This window comes from Phoca vitulina, unplaced genomic scaffold, assembly GCF_004348235.1.
Source record: "Phoca vitulina isolate PV1807 unplaced genomic scaffold, GSC_HSeal_1.0 scaffold8, whole genome shotgun sequence".
Classification (NCBI taxonomy): Eukaryota; Metazoa; Chordata; class Mammalia; order Carnivora; family Phocidae; genus Phoca; species Phoca vitulina.
In genome coordinates this window covers 49,511,645-49,529,791 of record NW_022589711.1, presented here as the reverse complement: position 1 = coordinate 49,529,791, position 18,147 = coordinate 49,511,645, and the positions used below count along the sequence as shown (strand labels likewise).

Sequence of the window (18,147 nt, the reverse complement as noted above, 5' to 3'; positions counted from 1 at the left end):
GTATCCAAGATGGAAACCATGTCTCTTACGACATAATCTCAGAGCTGTTATGCCACCACTTTGCCATATTCTGTTCACTAGAAGCAAGCCAATAAGCCCAGCCCATGCTCAAGCGAAGGGCATGAACACCAGGAGGTGGGGATCACTGGGAGCCATCTTAGAGGCTGCCTACAACACCCTCCATGATGGAGGATAGTTGTAGGACAGGAATTTCTCATTCTTCCACTAGAAAATGAAGTCATGAGAGCAAAACCTACATTGGATCTACAGCTTTTCCCCTCCCCTCCAATGAGAGGTATCGATGACTGCTCTGTATCTGAGGGCACAATCCCATGCCGGCCCACCTCCCACACCTTGCTGAAGAGGCAGGCCCAGATGGCTGGGTTTGGTGCCACATGGTCCCACCTGCTGTGGTACCAGCTGAATGGATCAACAGCAACTAAAATATCAACAATTTATGGCCTCTGGACTGACCAGAAGAGTCTCCTGCAGGTTCTGAAATGGAAAATACCAAGACATGCTGCCTGATACGGGGAAGTCAGAACAAACCAAAGCCCCATGCAAGCTTCAGTTCTGTGTGAACAGAAAAAAGCACATTTTTGAAAAGCGGCTGTAGAGAGAAAAAAAATGGAGAAGTGCAGACAGAAACAAAGATACCATTAGAGAGAGGGAAAGAGAAAGAATCACCAAAACTGACAGGTCCCCAGGGCTGCCCCAAGTTTCGAGCCTCTCGCTCCCAGCCCTCCCATAATAATCCCTTTTCTTGTGTGCACTGGAAAGAGCCTCACTTTCTCCTAAGGGAAGGAGATGGGAAAGAAGAGAGGGGGGAGGAGGAAGAGTAAGGAAGGAGGGCATCTAGAGGTCACAGCCAGTCAGGACCAGAAGGCTTGCAAGAGGGAGGTCACTTGAGGTGAGCCACCCCAGTCAGAAGCTCGCTGCTGTCCCAGGCAGTGTGAGCTCCCCAAGCTTCACAGCTCTGTGACTAATGACTCTAACAGACAAACCGTATTATGATAGATGATGCTTTAAAAAAAAAATCAATATTGTATCTGACTACCCCAGTTCAGCGCAGAAGGGAAACCATGACCCACTGCATCCCAGAGGCCCACTCACCTTGCAGGGAGCAGTTATGTCCCAGAGCCTCAGATGTGAGTGAGGTTAGGGCAGGAACCGGGCAAGCCTGGTTAAGGAGTCAGTCCTGAACCAAGGCAGGAAGCTGGTACGAGGGAGAGAAGTGGACAAGCAGAGGCTGACGGTATGGAGGCCTGTGATAGCCCCCCTGGAGACGAACAGCTCCTGAAACAGCAGTCTGTCCTCAGAACACCACAGCCTCTGGGCTGAGTCTAGTCACTTGGCGGAATCACTTGGCTGCTGAGAGTTTGTATCCACACCTGATGGGAATCATCCTCAGCCACCACCCTCAAAGCCTTTCAGATTTTATAAAACGTTAGGGTTTATATCATGTCACATGCCTGACTTAGGACTCTCACATGGGGTTTTCACACCCCCGAAGGACCAGGCAGAGGCCACCCTGCTGACACTCGGCATGCTTGCAGATCCTGCCCTCTGGGGCCCCTGTGATCAGGTGTTTGGAGGAGGCCTTCCAGGCCAAAGGCAGCACTGAGCGAGCCCAGGAAGTCAGGAAGTCGGAAAGCAGAGTATGCATTTGACCAAGAACAATTTAAGGCAGCCACTTTGATGGAGCACGGGATGGATGTGCAGAGCAGCAAGAAACGATGCTGAAGGGGAGAAACAGGCCAGACGAGAGGAGTAAGGCATCAATCCCTGCAGCTCTCCCTCTGGAGGCCCACGCATAGCCAGGAACCTTCCCCAAAGGATCTCCAGAAGCCTGGGTAAGTGGGTGGGGAAAAGAAAGGAAGAGCAGGCCCAAGACTCCATCCAAGATGGTTAACCAACAGGCCCTGGTCATCAGCAAGTACAGGCGTGGCTTGAGTCGAGAGATGGAGTACTCTCCCGCCAGGGGGCCCTGCACAAAGCTAGGACAAAGAGACGAGGCACACCTCATGCCAACCCCAGAGGTGCTCGTCCAGCACACTGGACTGAGGGATTTGGGATCTCACACCACTGAAGAGGCCTCTGCCCAGGCTGAGACCCAGGCTGCCCAGCACGCCCCTCGCTCAGAACGATGATTTCCTGCTGTGGCAGATGATGCCTTTCTCCTCCCCAACTCTCAACTCCTCAGCCTTCAAGGCTGGCACAAACCCGCCTCATCCTCCTCAATGAGGCTTGCCCTCTGAATTCTGACGGGACTGGCGGTCTCTGATCCATTCTCCATGCAAACAACCCCACACGATCTCCCTTAACCCCAGGCCTAGTGCCGCAGACCCCGACCCCTGGCTCTGTGAGCGTCCTCCCGCCTGGGCGCTCCCCCAAACCAGAAGGTGAGCTCCGCAAGGGCAAGGCAGCAGCACCCACCCCAGCGCCCTGCCTGTGGTGGGGGAACAGCCAACCCTTCACAGGTGACGAGATGCCCGAAGTAAAAGCCGTGTGACCTCCTGATAACAATAAACACTGGCTAATGCCTTTGCCTGGTAGCCAAGAATTTCAAAGAGGATCTTGAAAGGATTAAAAAAAAGACAGAATCTAATAGAGGAGACTAAAATGGAAGATATTACCATTCAAAATCAGCTTGGCAACTATTTTCGTCAGCTTACGATGAGCTTCTGGCATCAGTAGAAAGTGGTCTACATCACATTACTATTTTTAGCACTTTATGACAGATCTGCTCGGCTGTCCCTCTTCAGAATAAGGGGACTCAAATGCCTCAAATTTGCTCCATGGGAGATGCCAGAGAATAGTTTTTACTAAAATCACTGGACACATGTTTATAACCTTTGTTCAGTATTTGCTCAGATGTTTTCACTCAGGCAAGTTCCTGGATATGTTTCCCCTTTTGCTTTCTTCCACTCGAGAACTCCTGATATACCAGGAAATCAGCATCTGCTGTGTCTCCTCAAGGCTCTGGGGACCCATCAAGAAACTGTTGTCCAGAAAGTTCAAGCTCTTAGTGGTGACTAACCCACAAGAAACAACCAGGTTCTATGCAATTTATTGGAAGCTGCTGGATTTCATCCCCAAGTGGTCTGAAATGGGCTTAAGTAAAAACTCTAAGTCTCTGGCATACTGAGGTCACCTGCAAAACAGACTCGTTCAAGATACAAGCCCGAGAAAAATTCACTTGTTTAATTCACTTGACAAATATTTATGGAATGCCTATGTGCTTGACATTTTCTAGGCACTGGGCAACAGTGAACAAAATGTAAAAATGTCCCGCCCTCATGGAGCCTACATTTGGGTGGAGGAAAGAGATAATCAAAACAAAAAGTAGGGGCACCTGGGTGGCTCAGTCGTTGTGCGTCTGCCTTTGGCTCAGGTCATGATCCCAGGGTCCTATGATCGAGCCCCGCATCGGGCTCCCTGCTCGGCAGGAAGCCTGCTTCTCCCTCTCCCTCTGCCGCTTCCGCTGCTTGTGTTCCCTCTCCCGCTGTGTCTCTCTCTGTCAAGTAAATAAATAAAATCTTTAAAAAAAAAAAGTAAACTACATTCTCTAGCAGATAGTGATAAGGACTATGAAGAAAAATAAAGCAGGACATGGGCACTCTAGAGGAGAGCAGTATAATTTTACACGGGATGGTCAGGGATGACTCCCTGAGGAAGTGGCATGTGGACAAAGATCTGAAGGAGGCGAGGAAGCAGGCCCTGGGATGTCCACAGGGAGGGCGGTCCGGGCAGAAGCTGGCGCAGCTGCAGGCAAGTGGACAGAGTACAGCTTGATGTTTGCTGAGCTGACCTCACAGCTTTCAGGGCCTTCAGGCCCAGCGGGTGTCACAAGCAACAGACAGACATGGAGCCAAAGTCTATGAGCCTGGGACAGACAGTCCCCAGAAATACTCCCACCGAAAGCCCCTGGAACAACGATAAAATGGCCAGATGACAGTCCATGGCCCGAGGTGGCCAGTCTGCATGCTGGATCTTTATCCAATCCCTCAGTCTTTAGGTGAGGGCCTACCATCTGGGTGGGCAAGAGCCTTGCCCATGGGCTTACCTGGGAGAGGTGGTGACTCAGTTAGAACTTCCAGTCAGCTGTACCTGGTGTTGCCTTTTGGGGCCACACAGAAGAGGCCCGCTTCCTCTCTCCAGGATAGCCCTTCAGAAAATTGCAAACCTTCTCTGGTGTGGAGGCCCGGTTCCTTCAAGGGTTGATTTCAAGATCCCTCAGCCGCCCTCTGGGTCACCTCCTCTGAAACACTCCAGTTTGTCAATGCCATGAGGGTGTCCCGCTTGCAGAGGGGCACCAGACCTAAATCTCCCTCCTTCTAAACAACTCTGTCCCCGGGGTCTCCTTAATCCTTCTGGGTCTGAGGCAAACATCGGGTATGACACTTAGGGAGGGAGTCGTGGTCTAAGCAACGAAGCAGTGACTAATTTAAATGCCATACGCGATGACACGTCCCGTTGGCCATGCTGCAGGGAAACGAGGGGACACTGACAGGACGGGCCTCTCCCTGCAGGCTGAGACTTCGGGCGCCCGCCCCAGCAGAGAGAGCCACACGGATGTTTCATTATTACCCTTATTTGAGGGCAGCACTTCCGAAAGTGAGTTCTGTGAAACAGCCCTGTCTCAGAACGTGAATGGGTATTTCTCAAAAGGTGTTCGGTAGTAAGTTGTATTTGAGCAATGCTGTGTGGAAGCAAGCTACACTTTTTTTTACTTCAGTACTTAGAGCTTTGGGGTTTGCTGACATGTACCTCCAAGAGGAAAAGCTCGGACACTGTGTGTGCTGAGGCATTATGACGCTTCACGCACAGTCTCCACCAGCCTTTGTCACAACCCTACCATGTATGCACAATCGTTATCCCCATTCTCTAAACAAAGCATCAGCACCTCAAACAAGTTACTGCCTGGACTAGGTGTCCTTCTGGCCAGAGAACTCAGAGATAGCCCAGTGACCCCTACTCCTGAGGAGGTTTCTGAGACACGGATAGACAGCAGGAGTAAGAGCACATTGGGAAGTCAAGGACCGCTTTATTATTAGCTGGGTGTGATGGAGAATTCTCTGGCAAGCCAGGCGTGGAGAATATGGCTGAGGCCCAAAGTCTCGGTAGGACCTCACTCTCCTCCCGCTGAAGGAAGCATGAGGGGCCTCCCCCACCCCATCCTGCTGAGGCAGCCCTGTCTCATCTCACTTCTCCTGCCTCAAGAGTGGGAAGAAAACTCCACAGAGAAAGAAAGACTCTACTCATATATGTGACCTTTTACACAGGGACCATGTCCACTAGTAAACAGGGTCCTGGAATCAGATTCTGTTTTGCCCTCCTCTGGGGAGGAATCAGGGAGTTCTCCCTCTCCCCTACATCCGAAGGCTAGGACAGCAAGGGGCAGAGCAAGAACTCACTCCCAGGGTGGCTGACCCCGTGTCCACACTAAACCACCCCCATCTGTGCTCAGGCCACTTTACCCCTGAAGTAAGCAGAGGCCACAGAACTAACTGTGGGTACGGGCACATGCTGGCCAGCACTTTTCAGGTTAAGGATTTCAGAGACTGAAAAACCATTTAAAACAGTATCAATGAGTTTAGGGGCCCTTGTTTCTGCTTTCTCCTGATATTGAGGCTGATGGGGGTAGGCGTAGAAGAGAGGCCAAAATCCTCTCTCTTCTTCCTCCTCCAAACCCCAGGTTCCAGAACCCTACATAAGCATAAACATCCCCCTACAGGACCCTCCCCATTAGACGCATGTCTGCCTCGATGATGGATAACTAGACATTGATTAGAGATTTCCGATTTGGTTTCGAACTGAACAAAATTATGAAGTTCCACAAGCCAGCCTTTAAAAGCCTTCTCTATTTTAGAAAACTGCCATGTAAGAAGAGTACAGAGCCTTAAAGACCTCCCATGGTAGTAAGTAAAGATACAAAGAGCACAGAACAAAGAAATCCAAACTGAATATGGTTTTTACTACATTTGCCAGATATCACTTAAGAAAAAACAATGCAATTTTAAAGGCTTTCCTCTGAAGTTTGTACGCCGACCTCAGCATTTCAAAGTATGAATGAATGAATCAATGAACAAACGGAGAGCTGCCAGGCTGGATGTCCCCATTCTGGCTTGGTCCCAGCCTGCAGGCTTTCTGGCCCTACATCCATTCTTTCTCACATGGGCCTGCGAACCTGGGCAAGCTGCACCTGCACACGAATTACCCACGTTCCACACCAGCCTTTCCTGTCCAGTGCCACTGGTCCAAAGTGGACCCAAGACTGTCCTCCAAAGAGTCCAGTTGTCTGCCTCCAATCTCAGGACCACAAGGTCCCAGCAAAAGACTGCTGAAATAAGGACCCTCGGGGTGATGGCACCCACGATGCCAGGAGGTTGGGGTCCACCCGATTCCAAACCAGCCAGCTTTGTCATTCTTTTCTACGACAGCAAGCGTCACTGGGCTTCATGAAGGTGACTCTGGGGCAGAGGAGGCTCAGGCCCCAACTCTTACATATTCAGGGAATTTGCAACACCTTGCCCTTGCCTGGTCTTCCTGCACACATAGGTCTCCTTGGGAAACATGAGCAGGATGGGGCTACAGTGGTAATAATAACATGCGAGGACTAACGTGCAGATTTCAGGTGCACCGATTCTGGGAAATAGTGGAAAAGGCCTTCCGGGGGGTGGGGGGTGGGGGGAGGGAAGGGAAACGTTTTCAGCTGCATCACTCCATTTCCAGCTCACAGTAACCCAGAGAGGAAGGCAGGTCAGACCTGGCACTCCTCACCTGGGGGACAAGAGGTGATATGCCTTGCCCAGGATCATGCAGAAAATGTCCATATCCCATACAGAAGCTCTTTCCAGAAGGCAAAAGTGCGTGGTCTAAGAGCCTGAGAGTAACTCCCGCTCCACACCCTTGGTGCTGTGTTTGGAGGCATGCCTCCTCATTGCCACCCAAACAGCCAACAACTACTAGGCACTCGCCATGGGCCAGGCCCGGTGCTAAGGGCTATCACAGGTACCGTCTCGGGAATCCTCTGAAGCAAGTCCTGTATCCTCCCCATTTTACAGGTGGGGAAACGGAAATCCAGAGAGGTGGCAAGCTAAGTGTTCTAAGCCCGCTGCATATACTAATCCATGGAACTCTCATAACCACCCCATGAGATGTGAACTGTTATCTCCATTGTATAGAGAAGAAAACCATAGACATCGACAGGTTCAGTAACTTGGCCAGAGTCACACGACAGGCCAGGGATGGTGCTGCTGGGAGCATAGGCACAGTGGCTCCTGGCCCATGTTTTCAACCACTGTCCTACATGGCCTCTTTCAAGTAACTTCCTCTGGTAGCGAATCTAGTGAGTCACAGAGCAGCAATCTGCACGCAGTTCAGTCTGACCCTGAGCCTGAACTCCTTTCCTCTGTGACGTACTGACTCCCCTTTCAGCCTGCTTCAGACCTGCCCGGCTCAGTGTTCCCTGCAAACGCTGGGCCTGGAAGTCGAGGAAAGCTCGGACATGATCGTCTCTTGATCAACGCAGTAGAATGGGCCTCCCCTCCGGAATGGTGAAGCAGTCTTTCCGAGTCTCTGGGCTCCCATAGACCATGGCTGGCACTCTGAGGAGGCCGACGTCGCCAGCAGGATGTGCAGGATGGGGCCCACGCAATGGACACATACCCTTTGAAAAGTGGCCATCCATAGTCTTTAAGCATGGGCAGAGGCAAATGAGGGTGACTTTCCAGTGGAGAAATCTAACAAGTACTAGCTCAGCAAAGGAGATCAAGGCCAACATCAACAGTAATAAATCACATACTCTTGATATGCTGCAATGTGTCATTGATACAATGGGGTGAAATTGGCACTTTACCACTGTGCTCTTCTTCCCAAGAAGTCATAACTCCAGTCTAATGATGAGAAAACCATCAGACAAATCCCAGTTGAGGGACATTCTATAAAATATCTGACTAGTGCTCCTCAAAACCGTCAAGGTCATCAAAAACAATAAGGGAAGCTGTAGAAAATTCCACTGCCAAGGGAAGTCTAAGGAGACATGACAACTGAATGTAATATGGGATCCTGGATGGGATCCTGGAACAGGAAAGGACATTACGTTAAAACGAAGGCAAACTGAATAAAGTGTGGGCTTTAGTTAGTAATAATGTATCAATATTGGTTTATTAATTGTAACAAATGTACCATACTAAGATAATACGTTAATAATGAGGAAAACCGGGTGTGGAGTACATTCTGTACTATCTTCATAAATTTTTCTATAAATCTAAAACTTCTGTAAAAAATCCAACACTTGGATAAAAACAGTGAGACAGATGTAGAGAAGATGCAAAGGCCCAAAGTGCCAAGGGCCAAAGGGGACTCTATGAACTTAGAGTGAAGACACGCACACACATGCACACACACGTGCAAATATCTGGAAGGGTAGACACCAAATGGAAAACTATGGAACACACAGAAAGCAAACACACACACCACCTACGCGGCCAGCACGCTCCTGCTCTGTGCCCAGAGGAGCATGTGACCCAGGGACACTTGGAGGACACCTGGCTGGAGAGGACAGAGCAGCTGAGGGAGACTGATACCTGCTTCGACGAGCTGGGGAAACTGAGGCTGGGAGAGATGCGGCGTGGGACCATGTAGGTCCTAATCTCTTAATCACTAGGTGACTTTGCTGGAATGACCTCCCCGCTCCAGGCTCCATGTTGTCCAGCTGTAAAAGAGGCCTGTTCAGTTCCTGCTTCAGCACAGAACTGTGAGGGGGCTGGACAGATAGGTAATGGACCTGCTCAATCACCTTCGACAATCCCTGCTCCCCGCAACTCAGTGTGCTCGTCCCTGCAGGATGCACAGTCACACAGCACGGGGACAACGGGACGCCCCGCTCCACTTCTGACAGGACAACTGGCCGGACCACCTCTTTGGGCAGCACAGCCCGTCCCGCACAGTCCTCTCCACCTAACTAGGCCCTGGGTTTCTCCTGCTGGCCAGTGGGGGGCACAGGTGTTGGTGATCTGGACAGCCGGAGCGGTCCCTCGATGGCTCGATGGCTGAGCCTGGGAACCACAGCCTTAGGGGCATCTGACCCGCAGAAACACCTGCGTGAAGTCATAATCATCACCGTCATCGTCGTCAACATATCACTGTTCAATATTTTCCCACACTGACCTCTCCTCACAATAGCCTGGAAGCAAGGAAGAAAGGGTCCAGTTACCCCCAGTTCACGGATGAGGAAAGCCAGGCTGGAGAGGGCTATGGTGTGGGCCAGCTGAGCTCTAATGCCCCCGCCGTGCGCACCAGCCCCTGCTCACAGCGGAGCCGAAAGCTCTGCTGTCCCGCTCCAGAACTGCCTGCCTCCTCACCTTGACGCAGCCTGGCCTCACCTGAGGTGGAACTGAGTATTCTCTGCTCACCCCAAAGCCCCAGGCACAGGGTTAGGTCCCCCCAAAGCCCCAGGCACAGCGCTAGGTCCCCCCAAAGCCCCAGGCACAGGGTTAGGTCTCCCCCAAAGCCCCAGGCACAGGACTAGGTCCCCCTCAAGCCCCAGGCACAGGGCTAGGTCCCCCCAAAGCCCCAGGCACAGGGCTAGGTACCCCCTAAAGTGCCAGCAGAGGGCTAGGGGCAGAGCTGGCCCTCAACTTTTGGTTGACTGACTCACGGGCAAACAGAAGCTTCCACAAACGCAAACCCTCCCACACCACACCGTCTCAGAGGCTTGGTCTGAATGGTAAGCCTGGAAACATGAGCAAGAGAGCTGGACCAGCCTCTAGCCCAAGCCGGGGAGGTATAGGGGTGCCCTTGTGCACACAGGAGTTGGAAGAGCGGACCGTGGACAGCACTGGCTGGGAGGCGGGGAGCCCCGGTCCTGTCCTTGCTCAGGCAGGCACTGTGATCCTGGAAAGTCTCTCCCCTTCTCTGTGCCTCAATTCCCTTATCTGAAAAATGGGGTCATAGTGTCTGCTGTGCCCCCCTTACAGGTGGACACGAGCATCCTTTCTAAAGATGAGAGGTTGCAACTGATAGGTGCTTTGTCCCTAGACAGGTGGAGACACTCTCTTCCTCATCTCAAATGCCCCCTCCTCAGGGTGGCCTGAACAGAGCCAGGCAGAGCGACCAGTCCCCACACCCCACCGATGACCCCACCCGACCCCTCCCAGGCGCACAGAGAAGTCTAGACATGGGTGCTGCCGGCACAACTCATGGCCAGCACCCACACGAATCCTGACCCTGGAGGTGCCAATCCCCACCACAGGCTGAGTCAGGAGAGGCTTCGCTCCTCAACCCGCAGGGAGGCAAACCAACACAAAGATGACACAGACCCAAGCGAGCAGCTGCCCCACGCTCTGCCAGGGCCCAAGGTGTAAACATAGGTGGACATAAACCACCTATGTCATATGGAGCTGGTTTTGCCCAAAACTCATCAGTTAATCAATCAACTGGAATTTTTTATGTCCCCCTCACCCCAACAGAAACCAGAGTAAAAAGGGTCAAGTGCCCAGGCTAGTCTATCGAAGCCGAGGGGAGGCACGGTATGGCTAAAGCCTAGCTCTATCGCCCAGGCCTGGGTTCCAGGGCCCAGGGACAAGAACATGGGGTCTAGGAGAAAAACAGTTTCTGTGACCTTTCCAGGGCTCAGACCTCACCAAGGCCTGAATCGGGTAGTTAGCCTCCCTCCTCCCAACTTCCTTCTGCCTGGACTCAGGGGTTTGTCAACATAAGCCTGAGCCTATCTCCAAAAAGGCTGAGGAGTGCACTAGGCTCCAAAATACCCTTTCTTCTTTCCTTCCACCCTTCCCTCAACCTCATTTATTTATCCAACAAATATATTTTTCATCTCATTCCATTGGAGCATCTAACTCAATTCAGTGTTCAGAGTAAAGCAATTAGATGGGGCTAATTCACACTAAAGTGCAAAGGACTGCCAGTCAAGTGATACTGTGACAGGAATATCTGCATGATTTTGCAGGAGTTTACAACCCCCTAACTGGAGGTCCAAATGGAAGACTGTCTGTTCCTCCTACTCTCATAATACTACTTCCTCTTGTTCTGGACCCGCTGAGCTGCTAAAAGCTGCAAGTTAGGTCCTAACTGTCCTTACAGCAGCCAGTGCAATGCCAGTGACAACCTCAGTGGCCCCTGGGCTCCCGTGCAAAGGCTGGGGATGCCTGCCAGGGCTCAGCTTCCGCACGTGTACATATGCTGTGCACACACACATACACGGGTGCACTCCAGACTAGCTGCTGCTTGGGGCCGGGGAGTCCACCTGTGGGTCTCTTACAGCCCACCCCTAATGCCCAGCCCAGCCAACGCTCAGTAAGGGTAGGCAGCTGGACCCCACTATCTCCCACAGTGATCCACTCCCCATCTCAGACACATCAGCCTTCCAGAAGCACAAGCCTGGTCAGGTTCTTCCATGTCAAAAACGCCCACAAAAGTTCTGTCTCCTGTGGACACGGGCCAGCCCCTCAGCCTGGTGTCCAAGCCTCCAGGGCACATGCCAACCTCCTTCGCCCATCTTCTTTCCCACTACTTTCCAACGTGGGCTCTGATACGGCCATCAAAACAGGCAGTGTGTCCTTTCCCAAATACACACCATAACTTCCCAACTGCCTCAACTGCTCACTACCCATTTCAAACAATGACCCTTCGCCCACCCTTCAAAGCCTACCTCAAGTACCACCTCCTCCATGAAGCCCTCGTCCTTTGTGCCAAATGCCTGGGAGTCATCCTCTTGTGAAACTCTCAGCATTGTGTGGCTCTCCATTGTGGTTTTCTTTCTTTTTTTAAAGATTTTATTTATTTGAGAGAAAGAGAAAATGAGCAGTGGGGAGGGGCAGAGGGGGAGAGAGAGAGAGAGAGAGAATGAGCCGTGGGTGGGGGGCAGTGGGAGAGGGAGAAGCAGGCTCCCCGCCCAGCAGGGAGCCCGACGCGGGGCTCGATCCCAGCACCTGGGATCATCACCTGAGCCGAAGGCAGACACTTAACCATCTGAGCCACCCAGGCGCCCCTCTCCCTTGTGGTTTTCTTGATGTCCCACCCTAACTGCCGGACCATGCCACCCACGCCTCTGCCATGAGCCCGCAAAGCAGCAAGCTGACAAACACCTCTGAGACGGCGGAGTGGCCAGCCCCACACCACGCACACACTAGACCCTTGGCAAAGGGTTGACCCCAGGACAGGAGAACCTTCCAAGAGAGACTCGTGGGGCGTCTGGGCAGCCTTACCCACTGCTTACTGTCTCGGCAACCGTCCTGCCTGTGCAGGGAGAATGCTACAACCACGGACCGGGCATCGTGGCTCAGCCTCAGTGACGCCTGTTTTTATGGCCCTGTTGCTAAGCTGGAGCCAACAGCTCCTTGGAGCCGCATGACACAGAAGAGGGACGTCGGCAGTCCCTGAGGGGCTGTTCTTCGCTCCCTCCAACTCCAGTGGGGCAAAAAATGTTTTCTTTTCCATTGCATAAAGATGCTTCCAATGGTGACAAACCTAACACCACTAGGAGGAGGAGATAAAAGCCCCGTGGGTGTGAGTGGGGAGCACAGTGGCTGCATGTGGGTGGCAGGACCAGCCAGCCAGCCACACCTGACCCTGCCAACATGCAACCAGAAGGAAAACAGGCTCTGACCAAAATCAGAGCCAGCACGTTTTGTGGGCAGGGCCCCTCAGTCCTCACTCTGCCGAGACGGTCTAGGTGGTGCTGCTCCAAGGGGGACAATCAGAGCAAAACACACGGGGTTGACTACCCCCCACCAAGCCCAGCCAGGCCCTCTCCACAGGGCTGCAGTGAGAAGCCAAGACAAGGAAAGAGGAAACCAGGTTTTGCAAGCTTTGAGGGGCTACATGGGTGTGAGAGGCTGGCCCTGCGGGTCTGGCCATCAGAATGAGCATGGGACAGGTCACCAGAACCCGGCCCGGGAGGCCCAGCATGCCCTATGACTCAGAGGAGTGCCCTCACCTCAGCTCCTTGCTTTCTGTCCTGTCGAGGGGGATGGGAACCGTGCTGACCCTCGTATGGGGCTGGCTGCCTGAGGTCCCCCTGAGAGGTCAGACAGCAGTGAGCAGAGAAAATTGTGCAGACCCTCCCACGTGCAGGCTGGTGACATGGGGGCAGGGGGCGGCGACATAGGATGGCTTTGTAAGGGTCACCTCTGGCCCAGTGACTCCAGCCATGGGGAGTTATCATAAGGAAATAATCCTAATTAGAGAAAATTATCTTTATGTATGTGGATATTAATCACAGTATAATTTATGATTGTAAAACACACACACACACACACACACACACAAAGTGCCAGGTAGCTGAGAACAGGGAAATGATAAAGTGAACTGAGGTTCATCTGCTCAATGGAACCATTCAAAAATTTTTCAAAGATGAGGATCACACAGAAAATGGTGATGAGTCCCATTAATGGAGAATGTCATGACACAGCTTTACTTGCACCATTTCTTCCATCCTTTGAGCTTAAATGTTTAAGTTCATATTCTGATATGCACAGAAAGACTGAGGATGTTTTAAATCTATGACATAACTCCTACTTCGCCTAAGTTTTTAAAAAGCTGCATGCTGGGAAAATATTAGAAGATAATGAAGGAATTCGTGTTTATGTAGTAGTAGAAGGATAACTTTTTTCTATTTTAATGTAGTTTTCAGATATTCTTTTATGAATGTTACTTTTAAAATAGAATAAGTAAAGAGGGTGCCAGGGTGGCCCAGTCAGTTAAGCGTCTGCCTTCGGCTCAGGTCACAGTCTCGGGGTCCTGGGATCGAGCCCCCATGTCAGGCTCCCTGTTTGGCGGAGAGCCTGCTTCTCCCTCTCCCTCTGCCCCTGCCTGTGTTCTCTCTCGCTCTTGCTCACGTTTGCTCTCCCTCTCACTCTCAAATCAATAAATAAAATCTTAAAATAAAATAAGATAGAATAAGTAAACATAGTTTCAGGGTAGTTCAGGTACGGAAGGGTGACCCCACTGCTCGAGGAGGGGAGGGTGAGGACAGGCACCACACAGAGAACTAACTGGGATGCCTGGGGCAAGCACCAGACAGGACCTCCTGAGACGTAGCTCAGCAGAACATGAGCTGTTCTGACCCAGCCTTCCTGGGTGGGACCAAGGACTTGTGACCCACCCCACTCCCTTCTCCACTTTCCCAGAGGAAGAAGAACTCTGTGAAAGAAACAAAATAACCAAAATAGCAAAAATGTACCAATTATACAAAAAAAAAAACAAAAAAAAAACCAAAAAAAAAACAAAATTTTTATTATTAAAAAAAAAAAAAAAAAAGGAATACCAAAAAGGCAGCAATAAATGGCCAGGACAAACTCAAGGCAGCACTAAGGATGCTTGAAAACAAGGCATCCTTCCAAAAATCGCAGGACGTGCCAAAGGATCTGGCCAAACGCCGGGCGGCAGCTAGACTGCTCAGCAGAGACGCCCAGACTCCACAGGAACTCCGGACTGCTCGTTTCATTTTAGGACTATCAGATTTTAGTAACTCCTAGTAACTCTCTTCGTAGGAAGTGGACTCTGGGCTGCCGTAAAAGTGAATCTCCGGCAACACACTATCGTTTGCCTGAAGAACCCAAGAAAGGATTCGGTGTTTGGGCACCTCTCTCCTTCCCCACCGGACACGGGCCCCTCAGGGGCATGAACCGCACGTGGAGGGACACCGACATCTGATCTACTGCAAAGACAGTAAAGCCTCGTCCCCGCAGACGCTGCCCCCAGACAAGGCCAGGCTTCAGGGCAGGGCAAAGTCAGAGAGCAGAGGGGCGGCATCTGGGGGCCCCCTACGTCTCGTCATGTGCCTGGTCCTCCCGGCGCTGTGAGGCACAGCTAGTTTCTGTGCTTTCATCATCCCCCAGGAGCTGTATTGCCCCTCGCTCTGGGAGCCCCGAAGCCTGGCCTGGCCGAGAGTTTAGCACATGCTGGGTGGTGACCTACCAGCTGATGAGGGAGGGGCGAGGAAAGGGAGGGAGTGAGGGGAAAATTGGCCATGCCTCCTCCCAGATCTCCTGCTGGCCCTCGCCAGTCCTTCCCTCACAGCATTTCGCCAAGCCGATCACGCATGCAGGACCACAGGACCGGCCAGGCCCTAAAGGCCCCTCTCATCAAGATGTTTCAAATTGTTTAATCATGGAATCCTCTGAGCAGACACAATCCTGCTCCAAAGCTTCATGTAGGCAGCAATCAGGATGGACTGCGGGGCAGGGGGCAGGGGTAGGAGAGGGGTAGGATAAAGGGAGAACCCCTCTTCCCTCAGCTCCCCAGGACCGCAGAAACCCACAGGGGGATTCCTGTAGGCCTGGACTCTTCCAAATACAAGCCAAAATAGCTCACTAGATGGGCTCCCTTCATTTTCTAGGTGGGGAAACTGAGGCCTAGAGAGGCAAAGTGGCTCAGCAAAGGCACGCAAGTGGCTGGTGGCAGGGCTGGGACTAGCACCATGTCTGTCTCCCTCTAGAATTCAGAACAGTGGGAACACCTTCCTTCCATCTGCATTCCCCACGGCACCAGCACCGGTCCTACCCAGAGGGACCACTCGAGGCACACTGGAGGGGACAGAGGAGCTGCTGTTTAGAGAAGCAGGCCTCCAAGTCAGACTGACTGGGGCCCAAATCCCAGCCCTGCCACTTAAATGGCTGTCTAACCCTGGCCAAGTCCACTCCTCAGTCCCCCAGCTATGGTGGTGCAGGGCTGGCGGGAGGACTCGGTGAGCTCACAGAGCTGCACTGGCTACTGGGGAAGAATCACAAACGCTAGCTCTTCCCCCACACCCTCCTCTCTCCTTCTGACCCCTCCCTGCTCAGCAAATCTCCCTGAGCCTTGCCTTCCAGCAAGAGAACATTCAGAGGCCTCCATGGTACAGGGACTTGCCTTGTGGAGACAAAGTCACAGCCACGGTGGGCGGGTTCAAATTTCCTGGGGCGTCCAGGGACACCACACTGCCAAGGGGAACCCAGCTTCAATTCCCGGCTTACAGGCCCCTTCTAACACCAGTGGCTCCTGACCCCTCCACTTCTGCTCCGCTGGGCTGGAACAGCAGGTATCCACCAAATGGCCTAGCTGTCCCCTGGGCGATCAGGTTCTGCCTGGTCTGGCTGTTGGAAACCCAGCCAGTCACAGTTCAGGTCATAGCTACCCCAAGACCCCAGAACTCCCCTCCACAGCCCTAAGAGGCTCAGGTCATGGTTCACCATGGCCAGAAACTGGGGGGCATATCCAGAGCTCCAGAATCAACCAAGGACCACTGGGAGGAAGAGAAGCCCGCAGCCTGGCACAGCCCACTAACAAGGACCCTCCAAGGGCTCTAACCCAAGGGTGACCAGACCCGCCGGCAGTGCCGCACAAGCCCGACCTACCATAGACCAGACACTCAATCTCTTCTGCCCCGGAGGGGCCAAAGCCCAGAAAAGCCTCTGATTGATTGTGTGTCAAAGTTTCAGAAAACTGAGTTATAATTTGCACTTCCCATACGTGGATTGGATATTTTAAAGTCAGATAAGTACAGGTACAAACTAGAGAGAAGAGGATCACAGATTTGGATGGAGGATCCTCTAGCCCAACCTGCTACTTTACAGATGAGCAAACTGAGTCCTGGGGCGGGTAGGGAATGCGTGCAGGCACTGAGTCAGGCCCAGAGCCCAGATGCCCTGCTTGAGTCTGGGGATACCACACTGCACAACTTCCACTGTCCTCGTGAGTGGGGCCCAGCACCCCAGGGCCCTGCCCTTGAGTCTCTGTGCAGAAAGCTGTGACACAAAGGGCGTGGCTGGCCCCCTCACCCTGTCCCTCGTGTCTCAGTGGAGCTCTTCTCTCTGATTCAGGGCACCAGCAGCTTTGAACCAGGGCTACTGGCCCGCATCCAGGTTACCTTTGGGCATAATCTGATGCATGGCGACCGAGAGGAAGAAGATGGAGTCGCTGTAGTAGGTCCCTGAGCCAGCACTGAAGTGCTTCTGCATGGCCTCCACCACCGGGAAGAGCTTGTCCGTCAGCACGCCAACATCATGGAAGACAACCTGCACAGGACACGAGGAAACCGCAGGAGTGAGCAGACCCGCTCGAGACAGCCAGCACACACACTGCCCTTCCAGGGGCCACGAGCAGGGCGGCCCAGGTAGGAGTTACGAAAATGAGGAACCACAGGGAGCCAGCAGAGGCTTGGCCATGAGGACAGGGACACCACATGTGAGGGTTGTGTAGGCATGCATGTCGGGGGCGCGCAGTGGAAGAGGAATGGGAGCCCTCCCCAGTCTGCTTTCTGCTTCTGAACCCCAAGCTGGGCCACCCGGAAACGGGAAGCCACGTGAAAATGTCTGGTCCTGAGATTCGGGACCCTCCTCGAGTCTGGGCGGCTGGTGGCAGCCCTGGCATCGCCGCGCCCAGCAACCGCTCTGTGTGTCCGATGCCCCACCTCCCCGTCCAACAGCGTGGACAGGGAGAGGACCCCCGGAACACGGCCCCGGAAAACACCGAGTGCCACAGCCAACTCGTCCATCAATTCAACCAGCATTTCCTAAGGGCCCCAGACACTCTGGAGGTGCGGTGAGCGGTAGACGCAATAACCAGGCACCACTTCCTGCAAAACACTTGGGATCTAGAAAGGTCAGCAGCTACTGAACAGAGCTCTGCAAGTTATGAAACACTTTCACGCACTCCGATGCCCATGACAACCTAGGACTTAGTGAGGCAGACGTCACTATTATAGCTCTATTATGATTACAGATTATTATCATTACAAATGAGAACGCAGATACTCAAAGCGGTTACGCTTGCCCAAGGGCACAAAGCTACTAAGTGGCAGGGCCAGCACTTGAACCCTGGTCTCTGGATTCCAAGTCCCGCGCTCTTCCAGCTATAAATGCATCCTCTTTCTTAACAGCAACCACATCGGCATAAGCAGCAAACAGAATAGATTAGAGAACTAACAGGACCCTAAAGAGTTGGTTTTCCTTGGCTGACGTTATTCCAGATTATAAATTCATCCCACATGCAGCTACCAAATTACCATGCACTCTGCTCACATAGGTCTTGCACGTTTTCTCTGTTGCTCCGTGTGCCCCTCCCCCCCCCGACATCTAGAACACCCCACTGCACACCAGAGGCACTCAGTAAATACAGTCCAGGCCAGAAGTCTGGATGTTC

The 18,147-nt window shown here is 52.6% G+C and overlaps 1 protein-coding gene across 1 annotated transcript in view; it reads right to left on the bottom strand.

Moving 5' to 3' along the window:
- Positions 1-18,147, bottom strand: part of XXYLT1 (xyloside xylosyltransferase 1) — a 159,751-nt gene that overhangs the window by 115,100 nt on the left and 26,504 nt on the right. The window contains exon 2 of the mRNA XM_032406880.1: positions 16,874-17,021. Coding sequence (XP_032262771.1) covers positions 16,874-17,021 — 148 coding nt within the window. The remainder of the gene's footprint in view (positions 1-16,873; positions 17,022-18,147) is intronic.